Source organism: Rhyacophila brunnea, unplaced genomic scaffold (assembly GCF_057557595.1).
Source record: "Rhyacophila brunnea isolate RB1 unplaced genomic scaffold, BYU_Rbru_1.0 scaffold_6, whole genome shotgun sequence".
Classification (NCBI taxonomy): domain Eukaryota; kingdom Metazoa; phylum Arthropoda; class Insecta; order Trichoptera; family Rhyacophilidae; genus Rhyacophila; species Rhyacophila brunnea.
Window position 1 is genome coordinate 22,584,664 of NW_028233276.1, and position 24,509 is coordinate 22,609,172.

Sequence of the window (24,509 nt, forward strand, 5' to 3'; positions counted from 1 at the left end):
TATGCCGGCGCTCCATTGGCACGCAAGTCAGACGATTTACAGTCTTCGGACTTTTTTTTCGCGTGAAGCACCCCAGGTCTGCGGACTTTTTAATCCGCAGACCAGGCTCGTTGGATTTCAAACATGTTTGATATTTTACTCTCCGAGTTGCCAGACTTCGTCCGTCGATCGCAATGCAAATTCGATTTGACATTAATACGCAATCATTCGGACCGCAAAAAAATCTGTAATTGTTTTAAACATTTTCATTGATTTATTTGTTAATTTACACATTATAAAATGAGAGATTTACCAATAATTTTTTTATTTGTATTTATGAAATTCATAAAAGAAAACGTAAATCTTGTGTTGTTTTCACTGCTATATTATTTTACGCAAGTCTAAATATAAATAATACAAAATTATAGGGTTATCAGAAGACATTACGATAATCGCAATTTTTGACTTTTGACAGCTCGACTTTTTTATTCGTTCATTGATCAGTAGCAGGGCATAGACAAATCGGACGATTTATTGTCCTCGGACTTTTGGCTTGCCAATGGAGCGCTGGCATTAGCATTGGCAGTCGAGTTCCGATTAGTCGTTGCTTCCAAAGGCGCTAAGGTGTCCTGTGACCTCAGTCCGAGCTCTATTAAACCTGTCTCAGGATTTTCCCTATCAAGGTCATGAGAAGGAGTATAAGTATGTGTTGATTTGCGACGAAGAAAGTTGTGCAGCACACAGCAAGTTAATACAACTGTATTGATATTTTCAATTTTCATGTTTATTGGAGCTTGAAAAATGCGGAATCTAGCAGCTAAAATGCCAAAAACATTTTCTATAATTCGCCTGGCTCTGCATGTCCGATAATTATATATTCTTTTACTGTGATTTAATTGCCTTTGTGAATACGGCTTTATGAAATCGTTACGTAATGCAAAGGCTTCATCGCCAATATAAACAAATGGCAGTGCATCAGAATTAGCAGTAGGTTTTTTTGGTGCAGGTATTTTTAATCTGCCTTCGTCTAAACGTTTGAAAAAATCAGATTTTCTCAGTACGCCTCCATCAGAAATACGTCCATTTGTTCCAACATCAACATAAATAAATTCATAATTAGCATTTGCAATCGCCATCAAAACAATGCTGTGGAAATGTTTGTAATTATAAAAGTGGGAGCCGGCGCCTGCAGGTGGCACGATTGCAATGTGTTTCCCATCAACTGCGCCCAGGCAATTTGGAAATTGCCATTTACTATTAAATTCTTCTGCAATCGTCTCCATTTCTTCGTGCGTATCAGGGAACTGCAACAAAAAATAATCAACATTTTATTTACAGATAGAATATTCGCCTTCAACATCCACGTTGTCGACTACTCCAAGGTCGAATCTCAATAGAGCACCAGAACCCCCATCGTTCAAACGAAAAAAATCGAATGATAGCGCCAACAAAGTGTTAGAATTAATCACCGACAAACTAAGCAAGACTGAAGATGAATTTGATGTTTTTGGCAAAATGATGGCCATGAAACTACGATCGATGTCACAGGGACAAAGATTGCTGGCCGAGAAGCTGATGCATGAAGTTGCCTTTATGGGACAAAGTGACAAAATAATGCCAGCAACTACTGTTCATACTCAACCAGTTTATCGTATATTAAGCAAAAATGTACAAAAGCCGGTATAATAAATTAATGTTTTTTGTATGAATAAATATCTTGTAAAAATATTTGTTTTTTTGTTTGTTTTTATGCCTATAAACCTTAGCTTAAGCGATACAACAAATGGTAAGTATTTGAGCTATGTTAGCAAACCTATATTATTATGTGGCCTCATTTAGAAATCAAATTCCATGCTTGCTTTTCGAAGAATATGACTAGTATTACAATACATTCAACAGGAATAATTAAGCAGCTTGCTTACAGCCTATATGGAGAGTCCTGGCTAGGTACAGCATTCTAATGGTCTATTGAATATTTAGCATGTCAACGATGGCCTTATTTGTGACTATATATATACCTATCTCAAATGCATCTTGTCTGCCATTCTTATGATGTTGCCGTCTATGATTTATATAGGTAAAACAATCCACTAAACGTTCACTTTATAAGACCAACCAATGTCTACTTGTTAATGATATATTTGTAAATTTGCCCAACTTTATTAGATGACGTATAATATAATACACACCTTGAAATATTCTCCTTTCAAAACGTCAATGATGACTTGGCAAGTTTCGGGAATTATCTTGCCCAGAGTTTGTCTTCCAATCGCAGTTCTATAATGCAAGTCAGTGAATGTTCCGCCGGCAGCCAAAAATCGCAGGGTTGCACATAATCTATCATGAGGAGAAATAGCTTCCCTCATCATAGTATTTTTTTTTTTAATAAATGGGGAGACCAAATTATACAGTTCTGTGTATACATCCTCCGACATTTGCAAATAATTGCGGAAATCGCTCGGTTGCAAACGCAATTCTCGTATTAAATTTGTGTGGGATAATGTCGTTCGTTTCCTTATCCAATGTTTCACCCAGTATTTGTGTACCCTTTGCTTCGTTATTACATTATCTGCCACCCAATAACCCAAAAAACATAAAACGTCGGTATCATTTAACGCCATCACGATTTAACTGTCAGATATACGTATATTATCTATGCTGTCAAAGTCGACTGTTTTACTCGTCAAATTAATTATATACTCGTTTCGTTGAACGTCTGTTGGCCAGTAGCAGAACGTAGAAAAATCTGAAGACTTATTGTCGTCGGACTTTTGGCTCGCCAATGGAGCGCTGGCATTATATATAGTGCCTACGCGTTTTCATATTCTGTTGAAAATCTATAGGTTTTTTTGTTCTAAAATGGAGAATTTATTTAGGTCAAAAATGCTTACCGGCGAATTCAATAAAGTACATTATAGATCAAAGTCAATGGCTTTGTAAGTTTTTTTTTATTTTTGAATTTTTTATGTTGACTTTTAGTCCTTGAGATAGGGTTTGCTCTTTCTTCTTCTCGTGAGGTTATATTCTACTAATTTATTTTCCTTTTTCTTGTCGTTGGTCATTCCTCCCTTTTTATTTTCTGGTCATACCCGCGCGTTCATTTTTGATGTAGGGAGTTTGGGACCCCTTTGTCTTCATTATGATTCAATTCAATTCAATTTATTTATTTTTAACATATTGTGGACATTACAAATTATAAGTTTAAGACGTTCACAACATGACATGTAGAAACAAAGATATATACTTAAAACAGTAAGTGTTACATAAAAAAAGAGATACATAGTACTTATGTTATTAAACAGTAGAAATATGTACATACAAAAATATTAATTATATAGGTACAAGGAAGTACACCGGATGAGTTAAGCAAACCCTATTTTAAGAATTTATAAAACAACGTCCACCTATACTCATCCTCACGTAGATGGAACATATCAACACCCGAAGAAATTTCGTTGAACATAGTTATCGCCCTCCCAATTGGCATTACCAGTGGCATGTTGGTTCTGCACCTTGGGAGAATAAACAACTGATGTTCTCTATTTCTAAGATAGTTATCAGGGACACACAGGTCAACACTGCCCAGAATGGCAGAGTTCTCATTTATACCTCGTAGGCTCGTATAAGTCGAAAAAAATACGTAGCTAAACAAAGATTTCTTCTAAATTGCAAACTGCAGTATGTAAGCATGCCTAAGAGAAAGTCAGTTGGATAAAGCCACGGATAGTATCCGTACAACCTCAAATAAAGGAGTCTCAAGAATTTCTTCTGAACCTCTCCACCATAAGGCTATACTTCAACTGATGCGGTGCCCAAACAATAGACCCACTCTCGAGTCTGCTTCGAACTAAAGAATGATATGGCTCAAGGAACCAGGTAGAAGTTACCTGGACTTCAAAGTCAACATAAATAATAAGAGTTTTATTGGTAGGTAAAACCCCTTTCATTATTCGAATTTGACTTTGAAGTCATTGAGATATCTGTTTGTTATCACCTGGTGTTGGGTATGCCAAATTCCTGTATGTGACAATGATTCATTGACGAGGTATAGACCATCGTGACTTTCAATGTATATGGTTGAATAAAGAAGTTAATTTGTTCTTTTCCCCTTCTGATGGGTCAAACAGGGTGGTGGTTGCGGTGTTAATGAGGTGCCATTCGGGAATGAGTTGTCTGCGGGAGAGATGATCTGCCATGCAGTTGTAATTTCTGCGGAAGTATTGTGCAGTAAACGTGATGTTGGCTCGACTGGTAAATACTAGTATTTGTCGGCATAGGTTTAGGAGGGTGACAGATTTTGTGCCGCCCTCATTGATGATGTATGCCACCACTTTTTTTGTTGTCTGTCTGCAGAAGCAGATCTGATCATATGATTGATTGTACCCGAGATTGAATTGCAAACATTTCCTTCCTGTTGGAATGCCATGCCATGCTAACTGGTCTTGTTCCCACGTACCTGATAGGTGGTGTTCATTCAGTTGGGCTCCCTAGCCTGTGTCGGCTGCGTCTGTCGTCAGGAAGTGATTGATGTGTGTCAACTCTGAGGAGCCTATCACCTGGAGCCACCACATGATGTCCTGTTAGGCCTGTGGTGGGATTGTTGCCTATTGGCGAGAATGTGTGCCTGCCTGAGGGACCAACTGCCTTTTTGTACCTGCGTTGTGTCAAATCTGAGGATCCTATCGCCTAGAGCCACCACATGATGTCATGTTGGGCCTGTGGTGGAATTGTCATCAATTGGCGAGGATGGGACCTCGGCCATATTGATGACTGGAGCGTTGTAGCCGTCGGTAATGCAACCTTCCTCGTGTGAAGATCCGATGTTCGATGTGAAGTTGAGTCGCCCCAGAAGGGATTGGATATGTGCCTGTCTGAGGGACCAACTGCCTTTTTGTACCTGCATTAGCAGATGGTGACGGAGTGCTACACACTTCTCCGGTGACAGAAACCTCCGCTTGTTGTGTGTGTCCCACGTGATATCCAGGAACCCCCATTGGTGGCTTGGGTTCAGACAGGATCTTTTAATATATTTATTAACCACCCTAAAGACTGTAGGAAGGTTATCCTGTATTCCACCTGAACCGAGACTGTTTCTCGGATTGGTTGGCTACTAATAAGTCGTCTAGGTAAGTGAATATTCTCAGCCATTCTTTCGTAGGCGTTCGGCGACCCAATTGGTCAGGGATGCAAACATAATTGGAGCGGCTGACAGCACGAACGGGAGATACGTGAATTGTAGGAGCTCCCCTTGGTAGGCTAGTCGAACGAGGTACGCCTGGCTTAGATCTATTATTACTAGCCAGTCTTCTGTTTGTAAGACGGCTGGAACCTCGTAATGGTGAATTAATTTGAATGGCTTTGGCTGTAGGAACGCATTCAAACGCTTTCGGTTGAAAACAGGGCATAGGGTCCCGTCTTGTTTCTTGATCAGAAACAGGGTTGAGAGAAAACTGGGGGTTGGACCCGCTTCTTCTAGAACCCCTGAGTTCTTTAACTCCTCGATCTCGAAAGTGACCTCTGCTGATTGTTGCGTTTGAAATTCTTTCCGTAAAAGTGAAGAAGGACTTACCAATGGTGGTGTCCGCACAAAAGGTATGCGGGCTACGGCTATTATTTTTACCAATGTTGGGGGGGGGGTACACTACGCCATCCAGACTCCCCGAAAGTCTCTTAGGCGGCCCCCAATGTTGTTGGTCGTCCAGATGGGGTCACCTCCGCTTAGAGTACGGATCCCTGGTGGAGCCCGTACCTCCGATGGAGAACTCCCTTCCCACAGGACGTTGCCCCTTGGGAGTACCCCGGCCATAATGTGAGTTCGAGGGCCTTCCGGGACTCTGAGCTCGGAGGAATCCTTGATAGTGCCTCCCGAGTGAAGGTATCCTTCCGGTTAGGATCTGATTCATGTTCTCGCAAATTTTATTATGCGTTGTCCCCAAAACCCTCTTCGATTTTTTGATACAGGCCCATCGCTGTTATGATGTTTTGAGGATTGGTTGCCCAACCACTAACCCTTGCATACCCTTCCAGAAGCTGTCCCGTTGAGAAAACATCGCATTCTGGAGGGCCGCGATGGTCCTCTACGTCAGATGGTTAGGTGATGACGAGTGGTCGCACCGACGCAACTTGTCATTTAGACCTAACTCTACGACCGTAGGGGCCGCCACGAATTGTTTTTTGGGCGTTGTGCCACTCTTTGCCGGTCCCCCTGCTGAAATAAGGTACGTAACGAGGATACCTTAAACATCAGCATCTTAATCGACGCTCGTACGTTGAACTTTTCCTCCTGTAGCAGTTCCGTCTGGTGTCCATTGCTTTTAGAATATCCTCCTCACGGTCATTCAGATGTTGCGCCATAATCACTGATCACTTAACGTTCACGTAACGTTCGTCCAAGATATTTTTTTTGATAGTTAGAATGAACTGTCAGACGCAACATGTAAACAATAAGAAAGTCAAATCCAGAATGAAGACAAAGGGGTCCCAAACTCCCTACATAAAAAATGGACGCGCGGGTATGACTAGTAAATAAAAGGGAGGAATGACCAACGACAAGAAAAAGGAAAATAAATTAGTAGAATATAACCTTACGCGAAGAAGAAAGAGCAAATCCTATCTCAAGGACTTCAAAGTCAAATTCGAATAATAGAAAATTTTGCTGTATATTTTTTTCCTTTCGAGTTGTTTTTTAAATCTCTTTACTCAAAAAAAGGTATTTCATTTTTCTCATAAAATAGTAATTAAGGAATAATATTTTTTTACAATCATTTAAGTCGATCGAAGCGCTCTATACCTTTTGACGGATAATTCATAAATTGCTTCTTGACATTCGAAAGTGTTGACATGACAAGGGGGGAAAAGTTGTTTGGTGAAAGTAAATCGTTTCGGCGTCACCGTAATGGTAATGTCTCGCTGCGATAGCGATAGTCATAATTTCCAGTCGAAGTGGAAGGTGTGAATTAACGCCATACGCTATAAAAATAGGCACGTGCGAAAATAATGTAATAAAAGATTTTTGTAAGGTTTGTGATTTATTACTGTATATAAGCAGTGTTAGTATTCATAATATACTATGGAAACAGAATTGGTTGTTTAATAGTAAATAAAGTTTGTCTTTCTATATTTAAATCTATTTGTTTTATGGGACTATTTACAGGCATAATCATGGTATCAACGAGATCAAATAATTACTCACCGGCGATAAGTAATGACAATACGCAGGCGATCAATCGCCGACAGTCAAAAGCTCCGGAAAAAAAATTCAACGGAACTTCGTCCCTGATAAAAAACAAACTTTTGGAAAATCATAATGGGAAAATGGACAAACAATCATCGAAAACTCATAAAAACACAAAAAAATATCCAGAAGATGCAGCGTCAGGAAAGACTGATAACTCTGTTTATTTAGTTTTCTTCTCTTTACTCTTGGACCTGCTGGCTTTCACCATGATTCTTCCGCTGTTGCCGTCACTCTTGGAATATTATCGTGTTAATGATAGTGTTGGTCTTTATAAGTGGTTATCGGACAATGTGAAGTTTTTTCAAGAATTGGTCGGAGCCCCGGAGCAGTTCAATTCGGTTTTATTTGGAGGGGCTCTCGGCTCCATGTACAGTTTCTTGCAGTTCGTTGCTAGCCCCGTTGTTGGGGGCCTTTCTGATGTGTATGGAAGGAAACCAGTCATGATTGCATGTTTGGTAAGTACCTACTTCCTCTAAAGATCTCATTATTGGTAATCATTATTCAGACAGCTTGTTCTTACACTGATAGGTGAATTTGATAAATACCTATATAATGCAATCATAGTAAGTATTCTTTATGATACAGTCATTCCATTCTTCATAATAATATTTACTTAATTGAAACAAACCTGTATCTAGCATAATATCTATCATCTACTCATTGAGACAACTTATTTGTAGTACTAATTTATATTTTGTTTTATTTTAGATTGGAATTGCCTTTTCGTATTTCATTTGGGCGTTTTCGCATAATTTTGCCCTCTTTGTGTTGGCAAGATTTATTGGCGGCCTCAGCAAGGGCAATGTCAGCTTAACCATGGCCATCATATCTGATGTCACCAATCATAACAACCGAGGAAAAGCTATGGTACGTTTTACTTGTTTTTATATCCTCTACACAAAAATACCACTGAAGAAAAGGATGTTAGAAACAAGGCACAGCGAACAAGACGAAATCTCATTGTCAGATTTATTTGTCACTAGACGGTACGTACCGGTGGAGCTTCAATCCCTACTAATGCATTATCATAAATTTGGTAGATGATAGAAAATCCTCTGGAGAAGTTATACAGGATGCAGGGTTTTAATCATAGAGGTATTAAATTAAAAGAGGGGCAAGCAAACAGCTTTCTCATACAGCTGAATGAAGCAGGCTAACAATAGCCGATAACTTACGAAAAATAGCTACGCGATAAAAAAAATTCTAGGCATCACAAAGGTTTTACTTTGGTCATTATAACGTACCCATATAACATAATGTTAACGTTCAAATTTTGCCACAAATTGATTGCCAGCCATTAGGTATGTAGTTGAGATCCTCCTTGACAATCATACAATACACTAATACACATCACGGTAGAACCCATTGTTGCACCAATTTGTGATCTCCAATGCTTCCTCTCATGACATAAAATTTTTGTTTTTGCAAATTACATAAATGTTTATGCAAATTGAAGTTGAATTGAAGAGAGTATACAGATTCCGTGGACTCTACAACTTTTTTCCCTGTGGCGCTAACGGTCTGTGTAGATAGATGTACATCTGACTAAAAATAATATGAAGCGGCATTTTCAGTCTTTTTTATCTTAGGTGATACTTTGCCTATGTGTGTCACTGGGTAGCTGTATCTGGTTTGATTTGGGATACTGTGTGTCATACAGCGAGCTCACTAATCCATTGGTATTTTTTAAGCCAAATATTTATACACAAAGGGCACCGCGAGACGAAAAAATTTAAAAACCACTGCTTTTAGTAATAAAAACAAAGCAGTCGTGAGCGCAACAATCCATTAAAATAATTTATGTTACAATAAATAATGATTATTATAATAAATATTTTTTGATGTTGTCAACGTTTTTTCTCCGTGTGTGCAGGGCTTTATAATATGATCATCATGATAATAATAATTATTGAAACCTGTGTTAAACGTATTCAATTAAGTACTTTGAAAATATAATTGCTTCCATAATGTGGTAACTCATTTACGTGAATGATGAATAATAATTTTAAGAGCTATGTTTGCTCAAGACAATTTATTAGTTAAATTGTTCAAGTGTTTTTAAAAATGTGGTTTTGTAGGATAGAATTTTTTAATGTGTTATCAATGCGGTATTTTCACTTATCTATGCATAGATTTTTCAAAATGATAATGCATGTAATATTATATCTGGATCTGTGTCATACTTTTATACCTTTTTAAATTCACTGTTTCTATTTTTGTTATCTTTTATTGTTGACTTGGCTGCAATGTTTTGATTAAAATGGTTAAACTTCAACATGATTAAACTTACTCTTTCTAAGGTTTGAAAACAGTTAGCCTAGATCAGGGTTGGCGAACCTATGGCACACATGTCATAGGTGGCACGTATGAAAATTTTGCTGGCACATGAACGATTTACAAATTCTATTTTTTATGCTTCTTTTCCAGACTCTTCATTTATATTATTTTCATCTTTCCGTACACCTACATATATATGTATTTTTAAGCTGGCTACACTGCCATTGACACTAACACTTCTTTTCTTGTTAATGCCGTCGGAATGTAAATTTAGTGTGTTTTGTGTCTCTTGTGAAGTAAAGAAAAATGAGATAGGTTTCTTTGGTCATAAGGGATCGATTTAGGACTGACGGAAAAATATGTATCTACTTATAAATATGCTGTTTTGATTTCTTTTCAGGCTTTGGTGGGAATAGCATTTTCTCTTGGATTCATTGTTGGACCAGTGATCGGTGCCTTCTTTTCACTATGGTCGGACAAATCCTCGCAGAACTGGTACATCTACCCTGCAACGTTTGCTCTATTCCTTTCTGTGGCCGATCTCCTCTTTGTAGCTTTTTGCTTTAAAGAAACTCTACCAAAGGTATACATATAAGAAAGGTTTTTATTATCAAAAATAAACAACACAATATCACTGACCTTTTCATGCTATGTAATAAAATTAACAATCTGTTTGCGCATGATAAAATTATTGTTTGCTTATACATATTATTTTCTGCTGTGTAAGATAATAATATGGTTGTCTGACACAGATATGATTTTATGTGTGTTACGAAAACCGTAAAACGAAACATAGCATTTCGTCATGTCGAACATAATAAATAGCCTTCAGAATCTATTGATAAATGATAGTATTTGAACAAATGATTTTAAAAGAATGGCCTACTTGTTATTATATAATATTTTGTAGCTGCTAACAAATGCATATTATATTACAAATTTCATTTCAACTAAAAATGGAGTAAACAGTTTATTGTTTATTTATCTGTTTGTTGAGTAAAGTAGAAAGATAGTTGTCCAAAATGGGCACCTCTTTAGAATCCTGCGAGATTTTTCTAGCAGTCATATTTGTGCTTAATGGCAATGTAGACGACAAAAGTACTGTGCCCATTGTTAATATACATCCTCGTTCATCAAACATATATGGTGTAACCCTGATTTTACGTGCCTGGAATTCATATATTCCCATTATTTGCGTGTAGTTTCGGCAATCCCGTTTCATTTTAGTACTTTTAATTCTCACACATTCAATTCAATACATGGCAATCATTGAAATGAATTCCGGACGCCAACGCAAACAGTTAGATTGTTGTTTTTTTTTTGACCGTGTCTGATCCTATGGGTCACCACAGATTTTTCTTTTTTTACGAGAAATGTATCTTAGCCACTAGCTCAACCTATTTGGTCCATACTCTGCCTCAAAATACACATTGAAAAACAGTATATGTATTTGCCAGACTCAGAATTCGAACCCGGACCCACGACATTATAAGCTAATGCTCGGCCATTTGTTTATACCCCTTTAAAAAACATATCAGCAAAGAAAAACATTTTCGGTTCAAGAGAAAGGGAACATTCTCAAAAATCTGAAAGAACATGTTTATATAATATGCTCCAAACAAAATTTGTGAGTTTTAAAATAAAAATTGAATTCCCTCACAATACATAACATTAACATTTTTTTGTCAGCCCATTCAAAAACCCGAAACCGAGATTCCACTGTATTTATAATAATATTCATACATCATTATTATTTTAAGTAATGTATGACCGTCAACGGTGCTGCAAAAATATAATGTTGGAGCTGAATATAAATCAATGTTTCGTTGTAGGAGAAACGAGCTGGCGGAGTTGCAATGTCACTTTCCAGGGCGACATCGTTCATCTCTATAACCGATCTCTTCAACTTTAAAGCTGTGCAAAAGATTGTGCCAAAAGAACTCGCCCAACTGAGAAGGCTCGGCCATATTTATTTTGTGTACTTATTTATTTATTCCGGCCTCGAATTCACTCTCACTTTCCTGACTCACCATACTTTTGGCTACACTTCGATGCAACAAGGAAAGATGTTCTTCGTCATAGGTAATATATATTTTTATTTTTAATAAATTCATTTATTTTTATGTTTGAAGGAATTCAAAATTTCATTGTTTCTGCCTTCACCTGGAGCTTACAATGTAATCCTCAGCATCTCTTTGGTGCTTGTTTAGATGTTATGAATGACTATGTTTTCTACTGCTGCAGTATTTGGGCCCATCACGAAGCCGAGATTATTGCATTACGATTTTGGTGGGTCACGCACTCAAATCCTACCCCTTATGTAAAAATCAACCTTTTTTTGTTCACAATATGTATTTGAATCAAGGAATTCGACTAACAGCCAATTCTTGTAATAAGTCTGTTAAGAATATTCCATACTGTGGAGTGGTATGGTCAAAGATGTAGGTAATGTAAAAATAGAAACCCTATTGAACGGCTCAAAGGCCATCAAAAATATAATCAACACAACCTGATAAAACATCAGGAATTATTATGTATAATCTTATTCAACAGTTTCAAATTTCTGTTAATCATATTTGAAATCTATACATGTAGGTATTCACATGTTCACGATTTGCGACTGCGACACGATTGTTTAGATTTCCCTCGTTGCCCCGCCCGTTCAATCCGGCCCTGCCTACATACACATACTCACATTAATTTGCTAATGTTGTAGTCACTGTAGTGTTACATACATACTGAAATTTAATATCTATTGTCGAACAATTCTTGTCCATATGTTAAAACTGTTAACTAACAATCCCCTCCAGTGCAGCTAATCGCACTTCCATTTTTAAATGAACGTCCCCAAATTTATGATTTCATTCTACGCTACCATGGTGTACTGATCTATCAATATATGTAATTTGAAGCTTTTTATCATAAAAATATATCTAAAATGATCAGGAATGATGTTAGAATTAGTATTAGTAAACTTTTGGCTTATTGCGAAGATGAAAAAGAGTCGCATCTAAAAGGAGAGCTGATGCATTAATTAAACACGCCTGTAGCACGCGTTGCCGCCATGACAGGTACGTCACTGAGAAGTCTTCTATATGCGACTACAGCGAGTTCCTGTTATCGCGGATGTCTTGTTGTCAGACAGTACACATTCAGAATTTAAAATTTCAAGCTGAATTTATTGCCCATTCACTGCTGACCAGCTAATTATCACAACTCGGTCAGTGCTCAAGATACGCCTGGCGTGTAGCAATTAGCATGATAATTAAATATGGTAATTAACTGGTCAGCAGTGAATGTATATGTATCAAATGGCCACACGCCAGGCGTGTTTTAAGCACTGGACGTATTAATGGAGGTCATTCCTAACCATTGACTGCACTGTGGGAGTTTTATTAAATATTCTGGATATCCTGGATGTTCAATATATTTTAATATGTATATTGTGCTCAGCAATGGCGTGCATTGGCTTTTGCTCGCGGGGATGCTGTTCATAATATATTATAATACTAGCTGACCCGGCGAACTTCGTACCGCCTCAGAATCAATAATCTTGTGTTAACCTATTTGCTGAATTAAAATACTCAAAATGAATTAAGTTCAATAAATGTGCAAAAATCAAATCAAAATAAAATAGATGACATAGTTTTGGTTGGTTCAGATTTCAAAGCATGATAGCTACCAAGTCAATCTTCAGTTGTAAATTGTGCGGTGGCAAGCCAGGCAGATCCAATAAGTTTAAAAATTCAGTTGGATAGTTGGTTGCTTCTTCTTCGTTTATTATACAGTCGATAGATTTGAAGGAATGCATTGGACCAACGATTTGATTTTGAATTGTGGAGTTTAAGTGATCCACATCTTTGTTCTTTGCCGCAAAAATTGCTCGTTCACTCAACCAATTGTGATTTTTGTGGTTAGCAATGACGTCCTTCGCTGAGACGAAATTTCAAAAATTCGGCGGAAACGAAATCAATCCGTTAGATTCGTCGACAGGATACCGATAGTCAGCAATTGCTTAGAGAAATCGTCAAATCGTCAATCAGCAATGCAACTCGCATGTTCGTCGTCAGCCGAAGTTTCTTCACATAGCGCCACAGAGTCTATGATTTGAGGCAAGCGTTCATTTCATCGGCAGCGGTCGATCTTGGAATGACTGGTAGTGTTTGGCAGAAATTGCCAGATAGTAGAATCATTGCGCCACCAAAATATCTTGAGTAATTGCGCAGATCTTTCATAGTTCGATTGAGTGCTGCCAATGCGCATTTGTGCGCCATTGTGCATTCATCCCAGGTGATGATTTTACTTGCTACCAAAACTTTGGCCATTGCTGAGTGTTTCGCAATACTGCTTGTCGGTCATTCATTCCACGATCAGGCGTTGGCATTCCTAACTTGACTAACAAACTGCCGCACATGAGATAACACATGTCTTTGATCAAAAGCAAAGCCTGGTTATGTATTTCCTCATTCACTTCGAGATCGGGATTCTCTGAACTGACACGAATTCGATGTAAAATGTCTTCTGACAGTCATCCTTGTACTTGTTCCACAGCTCAGGTGGATTTGATGGGAAGCATGTCGAAATAATGATAGCAAATAATGTGCGTATCTGACTTGGAGATGCAGAAACAAATGCTTTAGCGATTGTCATGTCCCAATGAGTATCGTTTTCAAGAAAATTGAGCTTTTGACATGCAGCACAAAATGTTGGGCACACTACACCATTGGCAGTTCGAAGTGATTCAAATGATGTCGGCCCACGAACATTTACCAGCAACAACCGCAAGTAGAATCATTCGCCATTCTTCGGATGAACTGTGCAAATGCGACCAAGAGCATCAGAAGAATGCACATCTGGATGATCAGGAACCGCATCGCCTTGCTTTCGACGTTAAAATTTCTTTGATGAAGCGTTCCAAGTGTAATAACGTGGCATCTTAGAGTAGAACAACGTTTGTGCAAACGGATCGCTTTGGCAAATCGAAAAGAAACTGGTCAATGTTGGCGCTGGAGATATTTCAGCACGTTGAGCAACATTCGATGCGTTGAAATAAACTTGTTGACCATTCTCCTGATGCACCGCCAAAAGTACAGCAGTGGGATGACGTTCATGAATGGGGAATGAGAGAATACGCCAAATTGCTTCATTGCAGCTCACATATCGACCAACTTGATAGTGCGTGATTTCATCGTTGGTAATGGGAGTTTGAACGCCAAAAACTACAATATCGCTGCCTTTGGTGACATATTTGCAGATGTATTTGATGGACTTCACTGAATTGCAAAACTCCACGTTGCAATGCGCCTTGAATGTTTTGGAAAAAAGTGGCGAATACAGAACAATCCAAGTGTTGTCGACCACGATATCGTTTCACTTCATTTTTGTTGTAATAGTTTTACCGTTATCATTGGGTGATCGACGCCGATACAGTGGATAACCATCATTGGCAGTGATAGTCTCCGCCGTTAAACTTCATGGATAACGCTTGGAGCACTTGCCGTCGACCATGCACGGTGATTGGGGGTTGATGGCGCCACACTGTCCAATGAATCATGTAAGTAATTACAACATCATGCAGGTCTGGATCGGTTTCGGGATCAGGAATCTCGGCACATATGATGTCATCTTTTTGGTCTGGTCGAATTCTTTCGACTCACCAAATAAGAATGTGTGCATGCGGCAAGCTTCGTTTTTGTCATTCAATCGAATACATCCAGCATCGAGTATCCCCAAAGACGCGATGATTAACAATGTAGTTCATCAGCGACAGGATTTTTGTTTAAACACACGTGCGGTGATGTCGTGCCGATCACTTGATGTTTGTCCGGGGGGAGTAGGAGTTGAACAATTTCTATTCATTTCGGATTTCATGTAAAGGTGATGAATAGATCTGGACGACCGTAATGACGACCGTAATGACGAACATAAGTCATTGCATCTTGCGCATATTCGTGCATATGACGTGGGCTGCCAATGTACATCGCCGATAGAATAGTCAATCGACCAACATTAGCTGCATCTCCTACGGTGCTGATTGCATCACGTAAATGAATATACTCCTCCGATCGCAGTTTGGCTTGGTTCAACCGAATGAAAGTGAGGCGCTCCGTCTCGATTTTAAGCAATCGACGAAATCGCAGCAAATAGTTGTCAGCATTTTGACGAATCATCAAATGATAAACACTGGAAAATTAATCACATAATTAAAAATTACATAATGAAGCAGTTATCGATGCACACACAATCACAAATTTGATAACCTCACAAAGTGAACATCTTCGAAGGCAACTTACCGTTTGAAAATCACGATCGAAATAGCTATTTTAGCACCTAGCTGGTAATCGGCTCGATTATTCACGTAGATCGATTGTCGAATGAAGTTCGAATGATGGTTTTTGAAATTGGTAGGTAAATAATGAGCAATACCAGCAATGAGATCATGTAATTTTATCCTTGGCTTTATTTTTGGACGCTGTTGACGAAGTAAAAAAGATTCAGGCAGGACAACTTCCTCCAAAATTTGCCGGAGTATACAACAAAGTCTTTCGGGATTATCTGAGGATGAACTGAATCAACTGTCAAAGGATAGATAATGCACACAACGCCTTTCATTTATTTGTTTGTTTCTTGTTTATTCTTTCTGTCATGTATCGTTGTATATGGATTTAATTTTTTTGTGATTTTCTTTTATTTTCGATTGCGCGTTCATTGTTCAAAATGTCAAAATGTATGAGAAAATTAATTTTCTTCATAATTTTTTTCCCGTGAATTTTTCCAAAGTTTTAATAGTTATTCTGCTATTCGGGGCTGATACAAATCCAACAATGCAAAGATCGTAAAAATCGGTCCAGCCGTTCTCGAGTTATAAATGGTGTAACTAACCCGACTTTCTTTTATATATATAGATTATAGTCACTAATTTATTGTTACATATTATCTAGATAGTGTTTGTAACGAATTTAGACATGGCAGTCGGTAATGTAGTAATGATTTAGTGTGGTAAATTACAGAGGGGCAATATACTATAGATTATAGAACAATTAGAGGAAGTATAGTTATATATAATTTACGAGAGAATTGCACAATATATTCATAATATTATTACAACAATAAAAAAATTAATTTATATTATCTATCCTATAAAAATTTATTCTTGGAAAAGTAAATAATTTTTTGTTGCCAACTAATGATTAGAATTATTGTATTCCAGGAATGGTAATGGCTGTACTCCAAGGTGGTGTTGTTCGACGTCTGCCAGCTAAGTCCACTCTCGGAGGTGCACAGTTTGGACTTTGCATAATACCGCTGTCGTTTATTTGCGTAGCCATCGCTGCCCAAAAGGATGTTCAATTCTTAGGATGCATTACCTCATTACATTTCCTCTACATGGGATTATTCCTCTTCGCTGTTTGTAAGTAACAACAATATTAATTGTTTACTTTACCTTTCTCTGCAATGAGACCATGAGATGTCTCATGTAATCAAAAGTTATGAAGCCAATTCGTCATGATAAAACATTTCAGCTGGTAAGGCAGATGAGTTTTTTTTTACTTTTGACATACAACCATAAGATCTTGGGATTATAGTTTATGTTGTTTTCTGTGTGAAGGATGAACTTGGAATAGCACGTCTATGACATGGAACGTTGCAAGAAGACTGGTTAGTGACAGGGATTCTTGGAGGCGCCACATGGTGTCCATATGCTCCAACTAAGGGGCGGATATGGCCGAAGAAATACAAGCTTTAATGTTTTTGTTCTAATAATCAATTTAATTGGTAAAGTTCTCGTCCGAAATGTGAAAGATGTGCCGCTTTTAATCACAAGATTAATCAAGAATTTTTCAAATATGTAAAGGTGCATAGATATGTTTCTGAAACTGTTTTAAAACTTGTTTATTCAATCGTTCATTTATTCTTGTGTAGTCTGTCTTAGATTAAAACTGATGTAATTAAAAATTTACTTCAATAATGACAGGAAATATCTCCACGTAACAATACATAGCTGTTGTTGAGTATCTCAGGAGCAACCTCCCATGCCCTTGGTTGGCGTGCACCCTGCCTCAAGCTTTGATAAGAGACTTTCTCACTTGTCATACTTAAAGGCAAATTTTTTGAAAATGGAAAAATTCTTCCTTGTAGAAATCAAATCGCAATAGCCAACCAATGCCTTAAAAAACTTATATTGAATATGAATCCATAGCATGACTATTCTATTTATAATAATAATATATTTGTCCTTGTCATGCAATTAATTAACATCCAATAATGTTTTGTATTTTTTTATTTACAGCTACTGCGTTTGTGGTATCTTGCCTCACGACACTGGTTTCTCAGCTGGGCAGCACTGATCAGCGGGGGACTGTCCTTGGAGTGTTTCGATCTCTCGGAGCTTTGGCCAGAGCACTGGGGCCAGTAATTGCCTCCATAGGTATGTGCTATTTATAATATTATACCAATCAAATTATTATTAGTAGAAAATTTAATTTTGACTTCAATGATTGTTTGATTTCAATGAAAGATTTTTTAAGCAATTCAGCTCCATTGGTTCGATTTTGCCAATATAAAATATAATGCCGGTTCTGGTCTATCTAAAAAAAATCCAGTGGGAGAACATTTTTTTAATTCGGAAAAACCAAACCACATGTGCGCTCAAAATCACCATTTGGTCAAATGCTCTATGATTTGGTCTCAATACTATACTGCCATCTATTATCAATATAAAACGGCGATAATGTATTCGGTGAACTGCACACATACAATTTACATGTGTTCACTTACAACATGCTAGTACCCCTTCAGTGGCATAGTGACATGTATTAGAATGTCACTATAGTAAAACAATATAACATTGAACATGTGCATGTGATTTTTTTTAATGCGCAGAAATTAGGCAGAACTATGTGATTATTGTCATGGTTGCTATTGTTGTACATACATCGACAATCCACTGTATCATATTTCATGTCAAAACTATTGAACCTTATGGTTAAAACGGGGTAAGCGGCTTAAGCGTCAACCTATAACGTCGTGGGTCCCATGTTCGAATCCTGGGTTTGGCAAGTACACATATTGTTTTTCAATTTGTGTAGAGTCAGAGTATGGACCTAATAGGTTGAGCAAGTGGCTAACATCCATTTCTCGTCAGAACAAAAATCTGCTAATATAAAAACCTCCACCCTCTGGAGGCCCATATGATCTTATTAGGATTGGATATGGTGGATATATATATATAAATTTATTTTGCATGCCTAAGGATTATATTATATTTGAATACGAGAAAGACCAGCAGTATTAAATATCTCTTTTTGTATTATTCCACTGTTGACGTACGTAATCAGACACCATCTTAATAATACAGTCGAACTCGGTTATTACGATCTCGGACATAGTGAGATCTCGGATGTAATGAGGAAACATTCGTTGACACTTACTTTTTCGTTGACTTATCGGATATACCGAGCTAAAATACTGTTAATGTGTAGATAGTTTGAAAACAGTTCGACCCTATGCAATAAAATCCGATCGGTGTCTAGAAGTGTCTAATTGTTGTTTTCGCCGACAATAATGAAAAAGTAGTATGGTTGAAAAATCCAAGGTTTGTGAAGTCCGTAGGTACCTACCAGCGTTCATTACAATAAACAACTTCTTTTATAGTTTATGAAGGCCATGCTATATTCGCATTTATCCATATTTTAAAATTTTTTTCAGCATATTGGAGTGTAGGTGCATTTTCAACGTACACGGCGGGAGCAGTTTGTCTTCTCTATCCTGTTATTCTATTAAAGTATTCAAATTTATCTAAATAATGATAAAAGTATTATGTAATTATTTTAAGATTCTTTCCTCTATTTTTTATTATAACTATTTATTTCTCACCACATGAGATTTGTGACTTATTTTTGATATAGTGAAGATTTTATTTGTCTTCCAACCCCGTATTAAGTTGTATTACCTAAGTACCTACCTATATTTTTTATTTTAATGTATTAAGAAAAGTGCCTTGTATGATAATATTTATCAATAAATATTTTGAATAATGACATGTGTTTTTTATCTTTTGTATAATTAACTATAATAGGATTGTTTGCAACTGCACTAGGCTGCACACATTTCTGTTTTAACTAACATCTATTTCTATTTCACGAAGATTAAGTGCGCATCAGTTGAAACATTCCATCAAAGGATTATTAACTCAGATGTTAGTTTTATGTAGATTCTCATTTTCAGGGTTAAATGATTTATTAATTGAGTTAGCATTTACTTAGTAGAATTCCATTTTACAAGAAATGAAAATATAATTAATATTAAATTCTACAGGTTTTTAAAAGGTTTGTCGATAGCTATGTCGGTTGTAACACCATTATCAAGACTATTCAGATAGGCTGTTTGCCTTTGCTTAAATACTATACGTGTATAGATTAGAGACAGAATACATTTTCTTATTCGTTCCAGCAATATTATGAATTTGTACACTTATTATTAATTGTAATATTATTAATACTTTGAAAACCCTAAGTGGGTTTTTTAATGGATATCAAGATTTACAAAATTTATCAAAATTACAGTGTTCGAGTATTTTGGTTATTTATTGACATTATTAATCAATTAAAATATTATTAGTATAATTGTCTTAATCGTGTGTTTAAATTATATTTAATAGTGGCGACGAATGCATTACCAAATTTTCATTAATTATATGATTATTTTTGGATAATTCGCGATTAATTTCCAAATGTTCGAGTAAATTTAATTTTAGACCTTTATTACATGTATGCAAACATTCTGGCGTTATATTATTACTGATGCTATGCGAATTTGATATCGCACGATTAAGACAATTATACTAATAATATTTTAATTGATTGATAAAGTCAATAAATAACCAAAGTACTCGAACACTGTAATTTTGATAAATTTTGATGTGTAGAATTATTTATTTAAAAAAACTAAATCGACGATTTTTTGGCAAAAAACGCTTGGGAGTTTTCACATATGCTAGGCTAAATCAGCTGGGAGTAAAAGGGTTAAGGTGGTAACACAACAAAGTAGTCGTGCAAAGAAGTAGGTAGCGACATATCTTAGCAGAGAGTCATCCACTCAAAATGCCGCTCCATACTATTTTAGTCTCATTAATGTTATTTAAATTCATTACAGATATATGTATGTATGCATAGAACATTATTTAAATTATGATTTACTCCTTAATGTTTATAGGTTAGCGCCACAGGTGAAAATTTTGCACAATTTTTCACGTAATTTGTATTATACATATTCCTCATTAATGTGCTGCCTTCTTAGAATGTCTTGCAACGCATGACCTATAGGCATACCGGCATCGTATGTCACCGTCAGTAAGGTTATTAAAAAAATATTATAACAGTTTTTAATACAACTGAATTCCTCAATTTTTGTTTCTTCATAGCTGTTCTATGTGCTATAAAAATTCTCTTCTCATATAGATTAATAGGTATGATGCGATGATATTAAACCTAAATAAGCTCAAATTTCCAAATGGGCACTCCATTGCTTAAATTCAGATCACGTTAAACCTTACCTTTAAGACTTTATTACCAAAAAGGTGTTCAAGATATACCTTTTGGGTGAGCTTTTTCCGAATTCTCATTTCGCCCCTGACAGATCTTGCAGAGCCCTAGGAATTTGCGGAACCCGGTTGGGAATCACCAGTCCAGGCGTAGGTACTTAAAGGGCAATAATATTTTCAGCGATTGGCAGGAAAACCACCGACTTAGACCCCACCACGCATCTCAATAAGCAAAATGAAACAATTTAATTTGGTAAATATGACTGTATATTTTTGATGTAGTCATTAATATTAATTAAATTATATATTCAACATTGTTTATTAGATTCATAGTGTAATATGAACACAATACATTTTTATTTTATTCTTTAATATATTCAAAAACTCCCCTATACATACCGGTGTACATATACATACACTCAATATTCAATCCAACGCTTGGGATATTTATATTTATGACAGTAAATTAGGTAAATTTTTGTATTTTTTAACATATAATATTTTTTTATGTACAGGATTATTTACATTTTTACAAAACGTAACGATAACTAAAAAATTAAATTACATTTCAACTAGGTTACTTATAATTAAAAGAAGCCTTGAATACATTTTAATTATAATGGTCTTATTCAAAGATTTTGTCATCATTTAAATACACAACACTTTTTTATATACTTTTTTATGAATAAATATTATAAAGAAACATTTCTAATCCATAATTTTTCAATATATTTTTCTATTATCTATTGTTTTATTCCAAAAATTGTTTTTATTCCATATTATGGGCTGGTTTTGAAAAAAAAAATAGATTGCAAATGTTTTATTACTGTAAATATGTTAAATCTAATGATAACATTTCAATTTTCGCGATTTACAACTGACTATTTGATCATTACCATTTTGGAATCTGAACATCTCTATTATCGCTCTACTCTATTTATAACTATAGCAGTGTGGGAAACCTCTAAGACCTTGACTGACAAAATTAAACTTGTTTACGAATTAACTATTGGACAGGTTATTTAGCAAGATTGGAAATTTAATACTTAAAAAAGGAAAAGGTACGTCTTACAATATATAATTTTCATACAATTTTTCTTTTTGTTAAAGTTATTATGAAATAGTTTTACAGTGGAATGAATGCCCATGGTAATTTTGTCATCTCACTTAATAATGCCCGTAGATTTCTTAAAAATATTTCGAGTATTGTATCCATACTAATTAAATTATATATTAATAATGTATCGACACACAAAAGTTAAAATAAATTCAATTTATCCTCTAATAAATATTTGAAATATTCTAGATTTTAGGGTAATAATAATACGATAAGTGATAAACTCTGTACTTTAGAAAAATTGCGTCCCATATTGATAAATTCTTTTTCAATCCAAATCTTATAAGCTCAGACTCCCATAAGTCTTTCCATTCATTATAATATAATGTGGCTTAGGTACATCAAAGGTTAGATAAATAAAAACAAATAATATTTACTTTTATAGAGTTCAAAACATTTCTTATAGAAATTCACTCAGGTGAATTTTTATCGGTTTTTCCTTATAATTTTACATTCAAGAGTTTTTTTTAATTTAATATACATTTATAGACTTATCGCAACGGTAAATTGGTCTGTTAAAACATTGTTGGTGTTAATATTATTTTATTTTTTATAATACTTATTGCAAAACATTATTTACTGGCGATAAAGAAATACATAAATATAACGTTGATCCAGCATTAAAAATAAAATTAACAAGTCTAGTTTATGTATACGTAATTAACCTTACATACTAATCTTTGGAATATTCAAAATAACAACTCAAACAAAAATTGATATCATATCGAGGCCGCTCGACACAAATTTATAAAGTCGTATTATTTTCAGTTATTTTGTTTGATTATTAGTATGGAAATTGAATCACCTTCGAACTTTATATAAAAAAAACAAATGTAAAACATGGAACAATAATTTAATTGTGTGAGAATTATTTTTTATCAATAATACATGCAACACGTGAAGTATAGAAATAATAAATCTTTTTATAAAAAATATACAAGAATTTTTTATTAAAAATAATGAAAAATATTTAAAATAAGTCCACACAAGAAATAAAAAAATAAATTTGTTCACAATATTATTATGTATGAGTTTTATAAAATTAAAGGTAGACCATTACAAATCGGTACCTACTATTTTAAATTTCCCATATTCTGTGGAGGTATTTGTTCATAATTGAGGTGCTGAGGATTAAAGGACTACAGAAGATTAGATTAGTTACGATTTATCCAGGTAAGGTCATAACAATAAACATCTTCTATGTTAAATTGAAATAGATACAGTTTTCACTTCACCCCACATACCTAAATATTTATACAAGAAACTGGATTCATACATACAATAGCGTTAAGTGTGTGGTGATTTTTGTCAATCAACTGTAAGTTGAATGTCAAACAAGATATCACAAGGAATGTTCCCTTATATTGATTTAAGTTGACCTGATATAATCACGATGGCGTCAAGTGATTTTAATTTGTGTGTCTCTGTAATTTCTGGTATTTTAAGTGATGAACTAAAGAAAATATTTTTTTTCACTTTCCTGGTGAGTGCTTTGGCCTCTAAGCTATCAATCCGTCTATGATTCATATGAATTATTTTAGGTTTAAACTGAGGTACCAACTCGGTCTAACTTTTTTTCTAGACTTTTTTCTAATTTGTATGTTTCTGAGGTTTTTCAAAATTATGTTATGTCTATAATAAAGAATCAACATTCTCAAAACCTTGTGTATATTCAATATTGAATAAAAAAATAAATTATAATTTCATTATTCATAAGTACAAGAACGTCAATGATAATTTACATAGCTTGCGCCCAGACCTCAACTTACAAGTCGATCAATTTTATTGAAATGTGATTCTCACTGATCAATTAACGTTAAACTGTCATTCAACACACTGTTCAATGTCAAAAATTGGCACGAGAGAAAGCGGCATTAGAGTATATAGATATGGTGAATAAATGTCATTATTATTTTGACAGCAAACCGAACCGTATAGAATTTAAATGTTTTGTTTTACTTGTCCCTTCTTCAAACACTGAAAATATCCATACATATTAGAAATATCAATATTTTTCCGTGGAATGTGGTAATAACGGATTATTTCAGAATGAGACTTCATAAAACTTATGTGCATTAATTCAACCATCAACAACTCACTTGTGTACATATTGAAATTCAACAAATGCAAAAGTTCTACTCTACTCATAATAATCAATACGAATAACAATTTTATTATTATTACATTCATTAGATGGACATTCAAGGATATTATAATTAAAGTATGTATAATACGATTTTATTTGGAAATGTAATTTACAGCTGAATACTATTTTATTCATATTAATATTATTATACTATCATGCTTAATTTATAAAAAAATATCTACCGGCGTTTCGGCGATTACGACTAGACACA

General features: G+C 35.4%; 1 protein-coding gene across 1 annotated transcript; it reads left to right on the plus strand.

The window, feature by feature from the left end:
- The first annotated feature begins 6,793 nt into the window (after positions 1-6,793).
- Positions 6,794-19,534, plus strand: rtet (major facilitator superfamily domain-containing protein rtet). Its single transcript, XM_085956783.1, has 8 exons — positions 6,794-6,998; positions 7,133-7,671; positions 7,925-8,083; positions 9,894-10,076; positions 11,326-11,575; positions 16,704-16,904; positions 17,784-17,921; positions 19,202-19,534. Exons 2-8 carry the CDS (start codon positions 7,141-7,143, stop codon positions 19,297-19,299), a joined length of 1,560 nt encoding a protein of 519 aa, XP_085812909.1. The 5' UTR covers positions 6,794-6,998; positions 7,133-7,140; the 3' UTR covers positions 19,300-19,534.
- Positions 19,535-24,509: the final 4,975 nt, after the last annotated feature.

Coding starts and splice junctions, on each gene's coding strand:
- rtet (XM_085956783.1), top strand. CDS start 7,141: ATGGTATCAACGAGATCAAATAATTACTCACCGGCGATAAGTAATGAC. Junction 11,576..16,703: donor AAAGATGTTCTTCGTCATAG/GTAATATATATT, acceptor ATTGTATTCCAG/GAATGGTAATGGCTGTACTC. Junction 16,905..17,783: donor ATTATTCCTCTTCGCTGTTT/GTAAGTAACAAC, acceptor TTTTATTTACAG/CTACTGCGTTTGTGGTATCT.